The following is a 17235-nucleotide window of genomic DNA, read 5'->3' on the forward strand; positions in this document are numbered from 1 at the left end:
GAAGGCTATTTGGTGGTTGGATGGTCTGGCTGTGGAGTATATTTTTCTAGTTTACATGTGGGTTGCGGAAACTAGTTCCATTAACTATGTTTCATTACTAACAGTACTTTGCCCTAATATTCTCCAAAGAACCACAGGCAGCTAAGAACGCATGTTTCATGCATCCTTCGTGACTATTTAAGGGTAAAAAAAAGGATGAAACACATGCAAAAATACGTCTCACCCTTTCACATAGCCAAAAACTAAAGATGAAGATGAGACGTGGCAGGAATCATATTAAAAGCAAAATAACAGTTTATTCAACTGCAAATTCAAGAGGTTCGCTAAGAGGGGGGGGGGGCTGCTAGACAAAATAAAAACCAGGGTCACAGCATCCCATTCATGCATACATACATAATACATAATATGCATAATTATAGGTACCAACTTTTCCATAATTGTAGTACATGTTACCGTCACAATCTAAACATTAAATTCCACACACCATTAGTATATTATTGCAATGAACTCTGTAACAAAACAAAAGAAGCTCAAGGGGACCATCCCTGTTGATCTTTTGCTTTAATCCTGCAAGTAAAATAATTAAATACAGGGTTAGACAATCAAAATTTGCATAAACCTGACTAGTGACAACTGATTAAAAAAAGGAGGCACTAGACACATCTACTCTGAATCTCTGATACTCATTTAGAGGACAATGATATATGGATATGTTATGTAAACACATAGATGGGCATGCTTTTCATGAGTGGCTCTTACCAATGTTAACCAGGAACTCTTACTCTTACTGATTTTCAATACATTGTAATATCCAATTAGAACTTTCTCAGTCATCAACAATCTCAAAAATTTACTAGGCCTGTTTGGTTTGTTATATATGCTATTTGCTTTTTGCTCCAAAAAGGCGCTAAAGTAAAAATCAAATGATAAAAGCAAAATCATAATAATTTAAAAATAAACAAATACTTGTTAGACAACACAATTCTAACATGATCAATTTACAGTAAAGTAAATCATGTATCTCGTTCTAAAGAAACTTACATTTGAATTATTAGTTCTTCATCAACATAGCTTGCTTTTACATTCAAACATTCCTCTTACTTTTTTCTTTTCAAAGCAAAAAGACAAGCAAATAGCAAGGGGTAGAATCCAATTTGTTAGTTACTAAAGAATCATAAAGACCATCCTCTTGTATTTAAAAGAAGAATCAAATCTAACATAAGAGTAACATCCTAACCCAAAATAAGAATGAAATAAGAAAACATAGGATTCTATTCGTATAGCAAGTTTCAAACTTCAAAAAGGACAAGTCAGGAGTAATTAACATACCTCATCATCATCATCATCATCATCACCACCGTCTTCCCTATTCTTCTTAAGGCGGGTTGTGCCACCCTCCTTGCTGATGGGTAATTTCATTGCTCCAAACGGAGTGTCAACGTTGATGTGACCTTTCATAGAGTAACCTGTTCCTTTTCCCCTAATCATGTCCCACAGAGCAGATCCGAAATCCTTAGGCCTGAAAGAGATAGGAATCTCAATATAACTGATTCCATTTTTGCCTATCTTTGCAGATTTTTCAAGTTCTGCAGATCCAATGCTGACCTCAGATAGCCAGACCTCATAGTCAAGGGCATTGAGTCCCAAGTCAAAGTCATTCATATTCTCCAATTTCAAATGAAGAACTGCTATAGTTTCCTCCCAAGAGAATCTCTCAAAGTGTATCTTCTCCATATCGATATCTGGCTTGTAAGGTATAGGGATCTCTCCAGTTTTCTCAAGAGGTAAAGTTAACCTCCCAAAAACAGGAACATCAACAATGAGATCAACTTTCAGCCTATATGGAATGATGCTGCCAGGCTTAATGTCATCATATGTACTTTTGATATCATCATATATCAAAGTAACTGGTATTTTGACAGTCTCCTCACCATGAGCATGGATGGTTCCAGCATCTGGAATCAAGCCTGAAAGGAGTTTTCTACCATCACTTTCAATGAGGTAGTCAATGTCGACGAGGGGGATTGGAACAGGGTTTGGGTTCTTTATGAGGACATCAACGACAATTTCTGCTTTCTCAAGATTGATACAAGGGAGGTGAATCTCAGCTACATCTGCAGTAGGCTTGCCAAAGCCGATTGTTTCCTCGATCTTCTCACCAATGTCATGAATGAAACCCTTGACCTTGTCTATAAATCCACTGTTGTCTTCTTTGTCATCCACCTTGTCCTTAACATCCCTTTCAACTAATTCTGGCTTATCGGATGATGACATACCTTAATAGCAAAGCTTCCAAGTAATTAATCAAATAAAGTTATTAGAAAAATATTCAAAACATTTTTTCTTTTGATAAAAGAAACTACAGGAAGCCCTAAATACTAAATAAATTAGTTAACATAGATCGCAATCCTTCTACGACTGTCAATTGAAGCAAGATTTAAAACCAGAGGATATATATACTGGTTGGCATATGTGTATAAAGAGAGAAGCAGAAGCAGCCAAGCAAGGAACAGCCGAAAGGACTGGAAAAGAGAGTCTTAATATTAAGGATTTGATCTAAATACTAAACATGGAGCCAGCCAGAACACAAAGGAAAGATAGTGATCTGAGACATAAAAATCATCGAAGTGAAGAACAGCAGCCAAAACATCCAGATCCAGATCCAGATCCAGATCATCATCATTGTTTCAGACATGACAATTTCTCATACTGTAACAAGTCAACAACGGCAATAACATTGTAACGATCAAAAAGAAAAGGTCATATACTAGTTTGCTACTACCATTCCTAAACTTAAAGGGTGACTGGTCTGGTCATAACTCAAATCACTCATCTTCCGGTGGAGGGATGAGGATCCAACCCACCATCTTTCGAATATAGAAAATTTAAATTAAAAAGTGGAAAAAAAAGAAGACAGATAATTTGTAGTGAGATTTACCTGCAAGCAGCGTTTTTCTTATTCTGATCTTGTTATATGTTTTGTGATAAGAAGAGAGCGGACACTGGCCAGGGGGGTTATATAAGATTGGGGAAATGAAAGAGAAAATTATCTACTTCTAATTTTCTACTCCTCCTTTATTTCCATATAAACGCAAAGTAATTAATAAATCCTCATCTCGTCCAAAAAGAAAAAATTAAATAAATCCTGAATTTGTGATTTCTGCCTCCCGTGGCCGACAGATATATGTAAAAAGAAAAGGCCTTATTTTCATTTATTTTTAAAAAATGAAATCTAAAAAGAATACAACTCATAAGATAGCTACTCCGTCTACGCGTAAGTTGATGTGGCTCATGCACATCTGAGCAAAAATAGGTTTGTGCCATGGCCCATTTCGCTTTGACCATTTTTATGGCTTTTTTAATGTTATTTAGAGTTTTGATAAATAGGAGATGTGTCAATCTGGCAATTGAGTCGGTAGAATCTCAGAACTTGAATGAGCAACAATATTTATAGTGTGTTTGAGCCAGAACTTGCTCGTCGTCATGTATGTATGAGTGATGTAGTTTTTGCTATGTCTTGGGGCTGGCTTTCTTTTTATGTTTCTTTTTTAAATGTTTTATATAATTGTAGGACCAAAACCATCAGCTGTTTTGAGATAATGAGACTTAATAATCTATTTCTAGTTTGTTTTTGGGTAGTTTGATAATGGTGCTTAATAATGTACTTCTTTAATTAGTTTTGACTTTTGTGGTAGTAGGTTGTCAATTTCCTCCGGCTCTTAAAAATTCAGAGTGAACCAGCTTATTCAACCTGAAATTGGAAGTCTGTTTCTCTTTTAGGATCCATAGAATTTTTTTTTAATTCTGATATTAGTGCTTGTGTTTTATAAAAATTTCCCTATAATTTGGTATTTTAAATTTTAATGGGATTACTAAACCCCATCTACCACATTGGCATTAATATGCATATTGTCTAACATATCTCTAATCTGTATACCTATTATAATATATAATCTATTTGTTTATAATATATATAAAATTGCATGAGTTTGTAAAAAATTTTGACTCATTAATTCTTTTTTACTTCTTATCATATTATAAATCAATAATTAAGAATAATTATTATTTTGAATTTTTTTAACTGCTATTAATTATTCATTAATATATGTATTGTCTAATGTATCTTTAATCTGTATACCTATTATAATATATAATCTATTTATTTATATTGAAAATAATATAATGTTTAGAATATGATAATTTTTAAAAATATACAAATGTAGAAGTGTAAAATATATACATTTATGGAAAATTTAAAGTGTAGGTTGGAGAACCATAAAACATAAAAAAACGAATAAACGGTGGTGAAATAAAAATTCTCTACTATACGTTGGAGATATAAAAAATCTTATATCTGGGGTTTTAAATATAATATTTATATTATATTGTAAAAAAACAGATTTAAATATTTTGTGGTTTTAAATATTTGTGACTATAAATTTTGAACAAAAGATAAAAAGTAAATATATAAAAATAGTAATGTATACATGAACAAATAATAAATGAAAAAGCGAGATTTTTTTTGTTAAATGGCTAGATATATAATAAATAAAAACATATTTCATATTTTTTTTCAATAATAATAAAGAAATTAAAGGATCCATTGAAACCCCCTCATATTTTCCTCTAGAGGTTTTTTGACGCTAAAAAAACCCAACTCAGTAGCACCAAAGCCTGTAGCTATGGCGGAATCAATTTGCAGAGCACTAAGAGACGGAGCTGTAGAAGGCGAGCTGGCGCCTGCGTTCACCATCGAGGACTCCGTCACTTCTCCCTTTGCCTTACAAGTGTTTTCTCACGTGCTTTCTCAGCTCTTCTCCTCCATTTTGGCAGGAAAATCGCAGTCACTGTTCGCTTTCCTTTTATTCTCTTCTCGAAAAACCATTTTGTTAACATTTATTAACTTGAAATTAGAGTAATTATTTAGTTATTATATGTTGCAGAGGCCTTGTCGTCGTTTCATTTTCCCGGAATCCATCGTTTTGTTTGGATTTGCTGAAAAACAAAGGAACTGACGTCGCTTCATCGGACAAACAGTGAATTTCTTTTTGGCTCTAATAATTTTAGATGGTTACAGTGATCCACTTGGTTGGAACGATCAGTTAGCTGGGAGTGGAAACTCCACAGCTCTTTCCAATGAAGCTTTGGTTTCGAGTACTGCTAATGTTTTTAGGGAAGTTAAACATATGGATAAGTTGTACAATTCAATTATTGAACTTGGCAAAGGTAAATCTTTTGCGAATCCTTTTCAAGTTTGAAAGATCAACATAAGCTTTTGATTGTTTGTTGAGTAAATTCATTTATGGTTTTTGTTGGGTATTTTTTTATTGTTGCTTTTGATTGTTTGTAGGATTGGTAGGAGGTGGAAAAATCCGGTTTTCTATTGCCATAGACTCGGTAATCCTCTCTATCCTGTTTGCTAATGTTTGATTGAATGAAACTTGAACTTTTTTTTAACTAGTAAAATTTCAATGTACAGAAAAAAAAAAGGTATCCTATCTTGTTCAAGTCTTTTAAAGCATCATGAACTTTGCTTGTAATATGCACAGATATATGGACCTTTGAAATGCTGCTCCACATGTATGAAATCCGTGAATGGAAAATGGATCACTTGAAGGTCAATGATGGGAATTCCACTGCATGCCCTCCACGCAAGAGGGACTTAGAGGAGGCAGCCTTCAAGTGAAGCAAGTGCGGGGAACAATGCAAGTTCTCCGACAGTCATGGCTTGGCCATCTGCCAAAACCTGAGGGCATACCGGATATTTGACATTCGCAAGGAAGTGTTTCTTGAAAAAAAAAAAACTCTTTAACAAGTTGCAATCAATTCAAACACTGAGTTTTCATCCTGCTATTATGATTGATTCTTTGCTCACTCGGTGACACATTCCTGAGTATTCACTTTACAAGTTTTCATCCTATTTTTGGCCTGGTTTTAAATCACTGTTGTGAGTTTAACATTGTCCAAGTTCAGGTCAGACCAGGCCTACAGGTATCATAGTGTCTTTTGATAATTAAATGATACATTAAACAGCTTCCAACGTCTCTCTAAATTCTTGATGAGATAGATACCCTTCTTTCTCCTGTAAATTGTGTTTATTCTGATTTTTATTTTCTTTTTCTTTTGTTTTTATTTATTTTCTCTTCCTCCCTTTCTTTACTACAGCAGGACATTGAAATCCCCTTCTTCATCGGATTGCAATTTCAGGTATGATTTTCACTTCTACTAACTTTTTCTTTTCACGTCTTTTTTAGTGTCAGACCTATGCTTATCTTCTTTTATTTCTGTGGGTATTGTGGTTTTCATCTTTGTTTTAGTTTTCAGATTTATGCTTCTTTTTTTGATTTTTCAGTGTGTTTTTGTTATTCGTTTTGGTGTTCAGCCTTATGAAACACTGCTTATATTCGTCTTTTTAAATCTTGTGATGTCATTTTTTTGATAGCTTATCGCCTGTTATGTGTTTTTTTTTTTCGATTGTTTGTTTTCTGTATTTAAGGACATTTTCTTGCAAATCTTTGAGTCCTATTTATGAGATTTCACAGTGAAGATATGTTTCTAACAACTATATAAGTATCTACCCTAAAACCCTAACTGATTAGCAGAAAATAAATGGAAATATTTTCTTGTTTCTTTCCCTTTATCGTCTCCTCATTTTCCCTTTTTCAACAAGTAAAAGCATTATATTTGTTGAAGGAATAAGAAAACAGTAATTAAATCATCCTGAGCTTTTAAATATTTTCAGAGAATTTGACATTAAATACTGGGTTAATTTTCATTCTTCTACTACTACGGGGATATCCCGTCATATCCTGATCCGGGATAGGCTATTCCAAAAATATTCCCATCATATCCCGTACCGGTTCATTATTTTTAGTGCCCGGTTCAGCTGTTTTGGCATCCGGTTCAGCTTTTTTAAGTGTTTGGACCGGGTTACCTGTCGTACTTATTCCAGGCAGGGATATCCTATTCCAGGGATATCCCGGTTGGGGGATATCCTTTTGAAGGATACCCCGTCTTAGGTATATCCCATTCCAGGGATATCCCCTCGTTTTTAAGTTTGCCTTTATGTTATGGACAGCTATATAAGCGGTATTGATACCCAATTTATATGAAGCCCAACAGTAACTTTAAAATAGCCCCAAATACCAATAAATAATAAATGCAAACACCAATATTACTGGTATTTAAAAAACAGAAACAATTTCCAAAATTTATTCTTTTGAAAATAAATAATAAAAAAAAAGTCTATACCAGAATGTAGTTTTTGAAAATAAACAATGCCCCTTTATTTTTTATGCGTCTCTATCTATAGTTTCAGATATATGCTTCGTTTTACTAATATTTTAAGTTAGCTTTTGTTAAGGTTTTCGGTTTTCAGATTAAAAGAATCAGGCCAAGTTTGGTTGGTTCCCTCTTTATTCTTGGATGAATATCAATGCTTTTGTTTGGTTTACCGTTTCTTCATTTGGCGGAATTAGTTAAAGCGTTTCTATTCCCTCAAATGCGTAATAGGGATTCAGTGCTGAATGCTTTGAATGGCCATTCCGACCATGGCCGAATAGAAATAAAGAAAATTCTTCCCAAAATCTCCTTCACACATTCTCTGCAAATGCGTTCAAAGTTGCCTCTTTTATCACAGCATTACACTTTCAGGTTAGCAGATTTTTCTTTTCAAGTTTAATTTCGTTTGGTTTCTGTTCTTGCAATAATCAAATTTTGTTTTAGAAGGGTTTTTGGTGATGGGTTTTCTTTAAAATTTTCTAAAAATATAAACTACAACTCAACTCCCAAATCTCTGTCTTTTGGGGGAGATAATGTTTCGTTCTCTTATGGGAAACCTATGGACTAGAATTGAATTGCTTGGAGTCAATTGTAATCACCACTTGGATCTCTTCCTCTTAATCCTTGTTTTATTATTTCGATTTTGCTGCTGGAGAGGACAAAAATAAACTAATTAATGGAAGAGATAACTCAAAATTTGATGAATTTATATTTTCTGTAATCCTCACGCATATCTCTTTTGCAATATTTGTCATTCTTTAAATCAGAGTTTTATTCCCAAATTTCTTACTGATAATCACTTAGTCTTCATTATTGTATTGTACAGTATTTCAGATTTGTTTCAGGTTGGAGATATGGTGCAACAGATGAAAATTTATTAAGAAATATACATTATAGTGCTTTGGAGCTGACAAGTTGATTTCCAGACACTAGAGGGTCAAATGGAAACAGAAGTTATGCTAGCGGGCAGTATAGACGGCTCCTTCAGGTATAAATGGAGTTGGAAATAGATATAGATGTATCTGCATCCTCTTCCAAGTACAAGATGTCTCTGATTCCCTATTATTGTACTATGGGGCATTACTTGTTGGCATTTATTTGCGTTTATCACATTTATTGGTGTCAAAATACAATATGCTGAAGTGTGTCATCTGTTACTCTGTTCGGAGTAATAACCTCTAATTTGAAATGATTGTGTCAGTTCTTCCAGTGCTCATGTATCAGGGTTAGGTGATCTAAACATGCCATACTTCTTGCAACTTGCTGTCAAGTGCGATAAAAATTAGGTCTCCTTTCCAATTTTGTTGTGACATTGGAACCTCTACATGTCTTGCTCATCTTTTTGTTCTGCCAATGATCTGGTATTCTTTTTGGCGTTACCATCTAACATTACATATCCCTTCCTATTGTTGTATTGGAGCTAAGCACATCATGATAGTAATATTTAAGCACATCATGATAGTAATATTTAAGAAATGATTGTATCTTCAATCCATAAACATTGTATGCAACTTTTCCAAAGGCTACCAAATTTCTTGTTTTAGATTTACATTTCAAAATTGCAGGTGAAAATAAGTTAGAAAACAAAATTGCACTTGATGTTATTTTAAAGCAAGTTATGTTGTCATTGTAAGCTGTCTGAATATTCGTTTACACTGTCCAAATGATCACGAACATAAGTTGTATTATTGATGTAAAATAAGTCATTGTAGTGATGCAATCTAAGTTGCTTGAATGTTATAAATGTAGGTTGGCTAAATATCCAATTGGTATATTTGCGATGTTGTGGACGTGGTTTGTGTTGCTAAGAAATGATATGACCATAAATTAAATAGAATGATATGAATTGTTGTAAGGATGATAGTTGGTTGAGAATCTTGTAATGTTTGATTGTATTGCTTGTGTTATTAGATCTAAATGGTGACCATTTGTGCCAATTAAGGTAAGGTATATATGAGTTGTTGAAGAATTTGGTTTAGTTCTTATAGGTCTACAGGGGTACCTAAAGGTCACTGTTAGGGAATGTTTTGAGTTTGGGCAGGAAGTTTGATACTTATTGGCTCAATCATGCACTACACATCCGTGTGACTCATGTTTCGCACAATTGCCTTGTTATTTTGAAATTGTTACAATTTAATCCTTGTTTATTCTCGGAAAGTTCGTAAGCTAGATTTTAAATCCATTTTGTTTGCAAAGCATGATTTATGTGAATGCAAGTGATTATTCAATGATTAATTGAATTTTGGAGTTACAGGTCAGGAATTTGAAGATGAATATGTGACAAGTAGGTGGTATGACTATAAATGGAATACGGAAGGATTATGTCCTTATAATATAATTTAACATATTAAGCTGCTTACGAACCTTTGTTTATTTTCTTTTATTTATGTCCATGGTTCTAGCTTATGATAGTATGTCTAATTAATCAATTTCCTTGAATAATCTCTAGGATTTTAATTTATCAACTGAAAGGCTAACAGCAAACACGGCCTTCACAAACAAATTATGGTATGCTGGCAAGTTTGTGCTGCAGGTTCTGCCTAATAGGGATAATGTTTCTGGTTGACAGAATATAGAGGCTTGTAAGGTTTGTTCCTCTTTTCTCAGATTAGTGGGATAGTATTAGACCACCTGTCTATCCTTGTCTTCTGACAACAGTATGCATTTACTACCATATGAAATTTAACATAAATCAGAAGGAACAATGTTGAAAAATGGCCAACCATGCTGCTGTTATGTTTTTGTTAAAGTGCATGCTGCTATGATGATTTTTTTGAGTGCATACAGCTCGTATGCATGCTGCAGCAATTGTGCATGTTGCAGCAACATATTTTCTGTTTTAGTTGCAATGTAATTTAGTTTGGTTGAAAATGAACTTAGTTGTTGATGTTTTGATGGGTTTAGGGGTGATTGAGCTGATAAGTCAGCTTATCCCATGTGTACAAGCAATGTTTTAATAGTCCCAATGCTTATTAGTGGGATTAGTTGAATATTCGGTGATGTATTTTGATTATAAATGTATTGTTTTCATATTGAATGAGCAAGCATATCAGTTGTATAAAGCAGATTGCTTCCTTGCTGCACGTTTGTGAGCAAGTAAATTATGTCAAGCTTCTTGCTCCTTTGTTCTCTGTCATGTTCTCTTCTTTTGCTGCTGTCAAAACCCCAACAAACAAGCACATAAATATTTTTAATTATTAGATTGGTGGAGTATTCATTGTGTTTATTGATTGTACTATCAACAGTATTAATCTGAGTTATGCTTGCATTTGTAACTATTATTATTGCTCTCAGAAGAAAAGGAATCATTTATTATTGCATAGGGTGTAACTTAATTTTTCTTTTGACATCATCACAATGTCCTGTTCCTACGAAGATTGACATCATCCTATTCAGTAAACTGAAGAAATTATTTCCTTTTCAGTTTAACATGGAGGGGTATCTTCTAAGGCTTCCTCTTCCAGAATGTTGGGTGGTAAGAAAAAAATACTGTGCTTGTTTTGCCACCATCTATTTATTTGTATACTTGAGCCAAGTTACTTCCATTCATACATACCCTGATTATTCTTTTTGTGAATGCTACAGAGAAGTTACTTGAGTACTATTTTTCATTTTTCAGGTCTCAACACTGCATATGCTTATTGATGCTGTCACTGAGAGTTATAACAAACTTTTCTTTGGGGACGTTGGGAGAGAAGTATATGATTTCTTTTATAATATGCTTTCTGCTAATAGAACATAGTTCTATAGTTTTATGCCATTAAGGTCTGAATTTTATGCCATTTATAGATCATGAAAACTGAGAACTAATGAAGTTTATGCTTTTGTTATATAGCACATAATGCCCTTTTTTCTAAGGTTAAAGTGGTAAAAATCATTTGGTGCATAGTGTGTGTTATTTTATTGTTATCATTAAAGAATTCTATTGTAAGTTGGATCAGTATGTGCTGTTGAGACATACATGAAATACCTGTCATGGTCGTATATGTTGACAAAAAATACCGGTATAATTTTTACTCTGATTAGCTGTAGTTATTTTTGTGTTATATGTCCAGTTTTTAGATCTGCAACCCAAACTTGGGAGTTATGTTTTTATTGTTTGCAGAGGTATATTGAAGCCAGTAAAGCTCGCCTTTACCACTCTAGAGATGATTCAGTTGCTTTAGTAGCTCAGACTGTTATACTTTACATTTTCGAGAATATACTGAAATTAATTAAATCCATTCATGGCATTCGTAACTGGGGGAACTGTGGCAGGTGTCGGCTTTGTAGTGTTTTACCATGTTTTTTGTTAATATAATTTTTCCAATTCAAACTCATTTATTTTACCATCTTCTTGAATCTGATCATTCATGTTAATATTAAGTTTGGATAAAATCCGCCGGAACACAATTTCCATTGACGAGCACCTTATCAAGTCTAGATTTAATGTGCAGACCTGACTGTGCACATGCACATGTACTAAAGGGAATTTTGGGTTCACATTACAGCATACATGAATAGTGCTTCATACAAGAAATGATATTTTTTCTTTTGTTTTATTGTTTTAGGCATCCCCTAAGGTTTTCTGCTGATGTAACTGAATTTTTCTTTTTGTTTTATTTATCTTCAGGCACTCCCCAATCGGAGAGAAGCTCTCATAATATCTTTAGTCATATTTTCAGCCTTAGCAAAGCTACGCATCGTGTTGGGATGATCTGCACTGTTTACTCATTTATGTCACTACAAACTCCATTTCGACTGTTCTGCATATTCAACCTTTAGAGGATTTTGCAGTTTTCTGTGGTTAGAAGCGTATTATACCCAGCAGCTACACATCGACAATCTGACTAGTTCCAAAATAGACGTGGTCCCGAAGTTCTGCACTGATAACGTGAGCCCAGAACACAACTGGCTTGGTCGGATAAGAAGGTTAGAGCAATACATAAATTTGAGTGGAGTTGAAATGCCATAATTGTGCTTTCATTGCTTCGTCAAAGTTACAACAAAACATTAAACCATGTTCATTGTTCTTCGTTGTACCTTTATACAGATTATTGATTTCAATGGTTTCTTGTTTTGATTTCCAGTCTTCCATAGATTTAAGTAGCATTTTTTTATCAATACTATTGGGGGGGAGAATGCAAGATGATGGGTTTCTGTTACTCAGTGTTAGCCTTGCGTATTTGTGGGATTTTATCTCAATAATGTGTGGCGTCTTTTATGCATTAGTTTGAGGCACGACATAAATACTCATGGATTATTCTACATTTCCTATACTAACATGTTTAGGAATTTGAATGAAATTGTGTAATAAAATGTGAATTATGATTAAGTGAATGAATGTCTGGAAGTTTCCATGGCCTTAAATGTTGGAAACAATTGGTTTGAAAAGTTAAGGTTTAATAAGCCTCTTAGTCATAGAGTTCAATATTAATTAGTAATCTGCTGGTGAAATTTAATTGTCATAGAATGATAATAAGCTTGATTTAGTATATGTGAATTTATGTGAAATGTGTTATCAACGAGGAAAATATGTTAATATAACCATTTGTATCATAATACGTGGAAATGTGTCTTCTCATATGAATGAAGGTTTGACTATATATATGAGTTTATAATGACCCTTCTCGGAATTGGCTATGTGAAAGTTGCTAAATAAATTAATTTGTAACCCTCAGCTTGTTGAACTTATAATGAGAATCATGAGAATGTTTATATGGCCTGTGCTAAAATATGTAATTGTGTGTATATGCGAAGCATTAAATATGTGAGATTAGATAAAGAATTGTCTAAACATTCTCTGATTTTTATGAACCTTAAATACGTCTCTCTATAAATAATAAATATATTGTTGGTCTAAATAGATATAAGTTATCTATGAATATAATTTGCCCTAGTAAATTTAATAGAATGATAGGATAAGATTGACATACCAATAGGAATTTAGATGCACACTTTATCATGATTTAATGCCTTCAGGATTGAACTTTGGTGCACTAAAGTGTATTTGGAGGTTTTGCAGTTATGTGCTCATGTGATGGGAGGTTTTGCACTTCGATGCACTCTTGTATGCTTGGTTAGATTTGTGTTTAAGTTCTCTCTGGTTGTCTCTAATGGGACCTCGTGTATCCGAATCATTTTGCTATAGTTTACTAATAGCTATAAACTTAATAAGATGAAAAGAAATTGAATAAATGAGTAAATTAGTATTGAATGTGTTATAAACATTTGAGGCATAAATGGATGATATATTTAAGATGATTATGTTGAATGATTAAGTGTTTAACAATGAAGGAAAACCATGGACCAATTTATAAGTGTAAGGATCATAAGATAAAAATATGAGCATGAAGCTTTTGGTTATGTATGCTCCTAATAAAGGAAATAAAAATGTAATGTTTGACTTATATTTGCAACAAATGGACAATTAGCTAAAAGCGAATCTTATATATGATTGCGTTAAAATGATGTTCCATTTTTCTTAAAGCAATTGTCATTTAAATAATTTCTATTCAAAAAATCATTTCATTAGTATTATGTACATTTTGAGATATTTTTAACTTTTAAATTTTAATCTCTGTTTAATCTACAAATAATTATTAGTTGATAGACATGATAGTTCAAAATAATAAAGAAAATCAAATTAGACTTGTTTTATAGTGAACTTGATGGAAGAATATTAAAAATATAGTAATTATATATGTTGCTCATGCACTCGATAGCCCAAGCAACACCAATATAACCAGTTCCAGCACCAACGGAAGAAAGAATATGTTTGATTATTGTTATTGATAATAGCACGACTACGAACGATCTAAAGAAATAAAAGAGCACCAATGAGCTTAGCAACGATCTCTATGAAAAGACCAACACTTAAGCTCTACCACATCCCACAACAAGGCCGGTGGTTGGTGTACGTAGTCCCCCGCATGTTGCTCATCAACTCGGCATTGTCTAATAATGATGTTTTCCATTGCCGGTGGTGGGTGTACGTAATATAAAACAACACCTACTTCCAACCATGCCATGCATTTAGATATTGCCTGAATATTTCAATCAAAATCCATTTCCAAATCATATACATAATAGCACACAAACAATCCCAACTAAGTTATATTAAATTTGATTTAAACATTGATGGGCAAAAATTTGTAAGATGTAATGATACAAAAAAGAAAAGGGTCAAGTTTTGACAAATTTAACAAGGTACGTTTATCTAATGAAAAACCCGCCATACTGGCCTCCTTACAAACCTCCTTACACTTGCCCACCCTCCCTGCAACCATATACATATTAATCAAGTCACGATACATATCATATGTTGGAGAGAAACCCGCTTCCTTGAGTTTGGAAAAATATCTCACTGCTCTTGCCAAATCCTTCATGCCAATAAAAAGCTTTATTACTACACGATAAGCAGGAAGATCCAAGAGACATTCCCTGGCCTCCATTTCCCAAACCAGAGCTAATGCTTCCATGTACTTGTTCTCAGAATAACGACTATGAAGCAATGTTGTGTACATCACCACACTGGGGTCACGCCCTGATTGCTTGAACCAGTAAAACAAGCTCTCCACAATCTCAAACTTCCTATGCCTAATGCAAACCTTCATGATCGCTGTACAGTCCTGCTGACTCAAATTCAAATCATCTCTTTCTCCAAGATCACCCAGTAACTCCTCTACAAGGATGTGTTTATCAGGATTCTTTCCAAGCTCCAATATTAGCTTTGCGTAAATGCCTGGATCCAGCATTCTTTTACTTTGCTTCACAACCAAAAGAAGCTTCCATGCAAGGTTCAAGCTTCCACCTTTAACAAATCCTTTCAACATTGCCTCAATCAGACTACGATTGGTCGAGCTCGTGAACTTCTCCAAGTTGACGGGCAATTTTAATTCACGCTTCCTAGCCAATACTTCAACAGTTGAAGTCAAAATCCTATCATCAGGGTACAAGTGAGGCATCTTCTGAGCCCAACAGAAAGTTTGCAGAGCTCTTTGTGGAAGATCCATAAGACCCAATTCCCGAATTGTGATTGATAACGAACCCTTACGCAAAAAGGGAGCCCATTTATTGAGAACTGCAGACACATCATCATCGGAAGCAAGGTCTTTAATCTATTTAGATAAGCCAATAAGAAAGCCTGGGTTCTTATATAACTGTTGTGATACAGAAGCACGAGATGAGTTTACCCCAGCAGAAGACTTCTTAACGTGTTTCTTTGGCATAGGAAATCCCAGTGGCCGTAGCTTGTAAGGAAGTGGGAGAGGAAGAGGCCTCTCTCTACCTACTTTTCCAGGTTTTTGAGGAATTCTTCCCTGAAAAAGTGAAGATATGGCTTCAACCTCATCTGATTCCCAAGCGAGATCAATATTCACATGATCTTCTTTGTCGTCTTCTTCTTCAGGTGAATCACTATTGTGACCGTAAATTGACTTTATTTGTTCAGTGTCAGTGGACATGTCGGTTTCAGTTCTAGGTTTCTCCAAGAATAAGTTAACGCCAAAGTCAGGAGGGAGTTTGGTGCGACGCGGATAACGGCGGTTCTTGGGTTGCTTGCTATAGCAAATTCTTGTGTTGGGATGCGCCAAGTTAGTAACACAAATGCTCTGTTGTAGTTTTCCTCTCAAAGTTATGATAGGATATGTGGTGATGGATGAGAATATGCAATCCATTTTCTTAGTATTATCGTTCGTTTGGAGGATGAACCTTGTGCATAAAAAAGGAGATGCTCCAATACCTAACGGGAATTTCTCACTGACGACAGGCATTTTAAAGTATGCAGCTGTGGGCTTGAGAGCTGAAATGAAGGAAACTATGTAAGGCAAACAGGTACTGGACTTGCAGGAGGAGATTTTGATTTTTGGAAAAGGAATTGAAGTTGAACAGATTATGAAAACTTACATTCAATTCATCGCCTTTCGATCAAAACCAACACCAAACCAAACCCACCTTCACCCAAATACTACATATCAATCAAAATATAAAATCAACAACCCAAAACCATAATAATCCCGAGAGAAGCACCAAGGTTTGTTTTGGAAAAAGCTTTAAAAAATGAAAAGATTATGAATTGACTAATAAACCCCCAATTTAATTCAACAACTTTCAATCAAAAGTAGCACCAAGCCAACCGCTCCCTCACTCAAATCCCACAACATCCAACAGAGCCAGAATAAAAAAAATCAATAACCCAAAACCAGAATAATATCATATTAGAAACCAAACGAACTTGAAACAACTAAAAAAAAAACGAAGGGAAGCAAATAAAAGAAAAAATGATGTCTCACCCACTGTCGATTGACAAAGACTTTGTTGGAAAGGTGTCTTCTTTGACAATCCCCTTATGGTGGAAGAAGATGTTGAATCCTAGCTTTCTGGTTAGAAATGCAATGGGTTTGGGGGAGTTCCTTGGAAATCTAGTCTGATCAAAGGAAAGAGGGGAAGGAGAGGATCATTTTGGAAGGGAGCAGTAAGCCGGAAAATCACTGGCGTCGGTAGAACAAAGATACGGCTAGGAGATTTGAGGTTGAGAGAATTTAGTATTGTATTTTGCTTAAGAATTGATTTAGTTAGAAGAGAAAATATGATTATTTAGTTTTTAAAGTTAATAATAAAGTTAAGGGATAATGCATGACAAACGGTTTAAAAACAAGGAGAAAATAAATTTTAGGGCTATTTAACGTAAGATTTAAAATATTTTAAAATTAATAAAATTTTTAAAAATAAATTACACGTGAGTATGTTTTAAAATATAAAAAAATTAAACTTAAAAATCAAAATCGACTTTTTAAAATTTTAAGTATCATATTACAAAAAAGATTGGATAAAATTTAAATACTAAATATAACATTAATATATTTTTCAACAAACCTTCAATGATAAAACCATAAAAAGTGAATTTCTTTTATAGCTTGAATGCTTTTTTTAATTATTTAAATTTATTTATTATATAAATAGTAAAACGTACGA

The 17235-nt window shown here is 33.9% G+C and overlaps 1 protein-coding gene and 2 pseudogenes across 4 annotated transcripts; 1 reads left to right on the forward strand and 2 right to left on the reverse strand.

Annotated features, from left to right (window-relative positions):
- Positions 1-276: 276 nt before the first annotated feature.
- On the reverse strand, positions 277-3317 carry LOC107939681 (uncharacterized). 4 transcript variants are annotated; one of them, XM_016873046.2, is made up of 4 exons: positions 2939-3317; positions 1330-2276; positions 1042-1107; positions 277-567 (listed from the first exon to the last, which is right to left on the reverse strand). In XM_016873046.2, exons 2-3 carry the CDS (start codon positions 2272-2274, stop codon positions 1063-1065), a joined length of 990 nt encoding a protein of 329 aa, XP_016728535.1. In that variant the 5' UTR covers positions 2275-2276; positions 2939-3317; the 3' UTR covers positions 277-567; positions 1042-1062. The 4 variants fall into 4 exon arrangements, with proteins under 4 accessions (XP_016728535.1, XP_016728536.1, XP_016728537.1 ...); XM_016873047.2 differs by having other exon boundaries at positions 1330-2289; positions 2939-3273; XM_016873048.2 differs by lacking the exon at positions 1042-1107.
- A 1250-nt stretch (positions 3318-4567) lies between these two features.
- On the forward strand, positions 4568-12343 carry LOC107939679 (elongator complex protein 5-like; annotated as a pseudogene).
- Positions 12344-14374: 2031 nt separating this feature from the next.
- LOC107939676 (pentatricopeptide repeat-containing protein At2g01860-like) lies at positions 14375-16886 on the reverse strand (annotated as a pseudogene).
- Positions 16887-17235: the final 349 nt, after the last annotated feature.

The sequence above is a fragment of the Gossypium hirsutum genome, chromosome A01 (genome assembly GCF_007990345.1).
Source record: "Gossypium hirsutum isolate 1008001.06 chromosome A01, Gossypium_hirsutum_v2.1, whole genome shotgun sequence".
Taxonomy (NCBI): Eukaryota; Viridiplantae; Streptophyta; class Magnoliopsida; order Malvales; family Malvaceae; genus Gossypium; species Gossypium hirsutum.

What these genes read in the sequence shown, in the direction of transcription:
- LOC107939681 (XM_016873046.2), bottom strand. Translation starts at nt 2,274, where the DNA reads ATGTCATCATCCGATAAGCCAGAATTAGTTGAAAGGGATGTTAAGGAC. An exon ending in ATGATGATGATGATGATGAG is followed by an intron (nt 1,108 to 1,329) that starts GTATGTTAATTA and finishes TGCTTTGAAAAG; the next exon opens with AAAAAAGTAAGAGGAATGTT.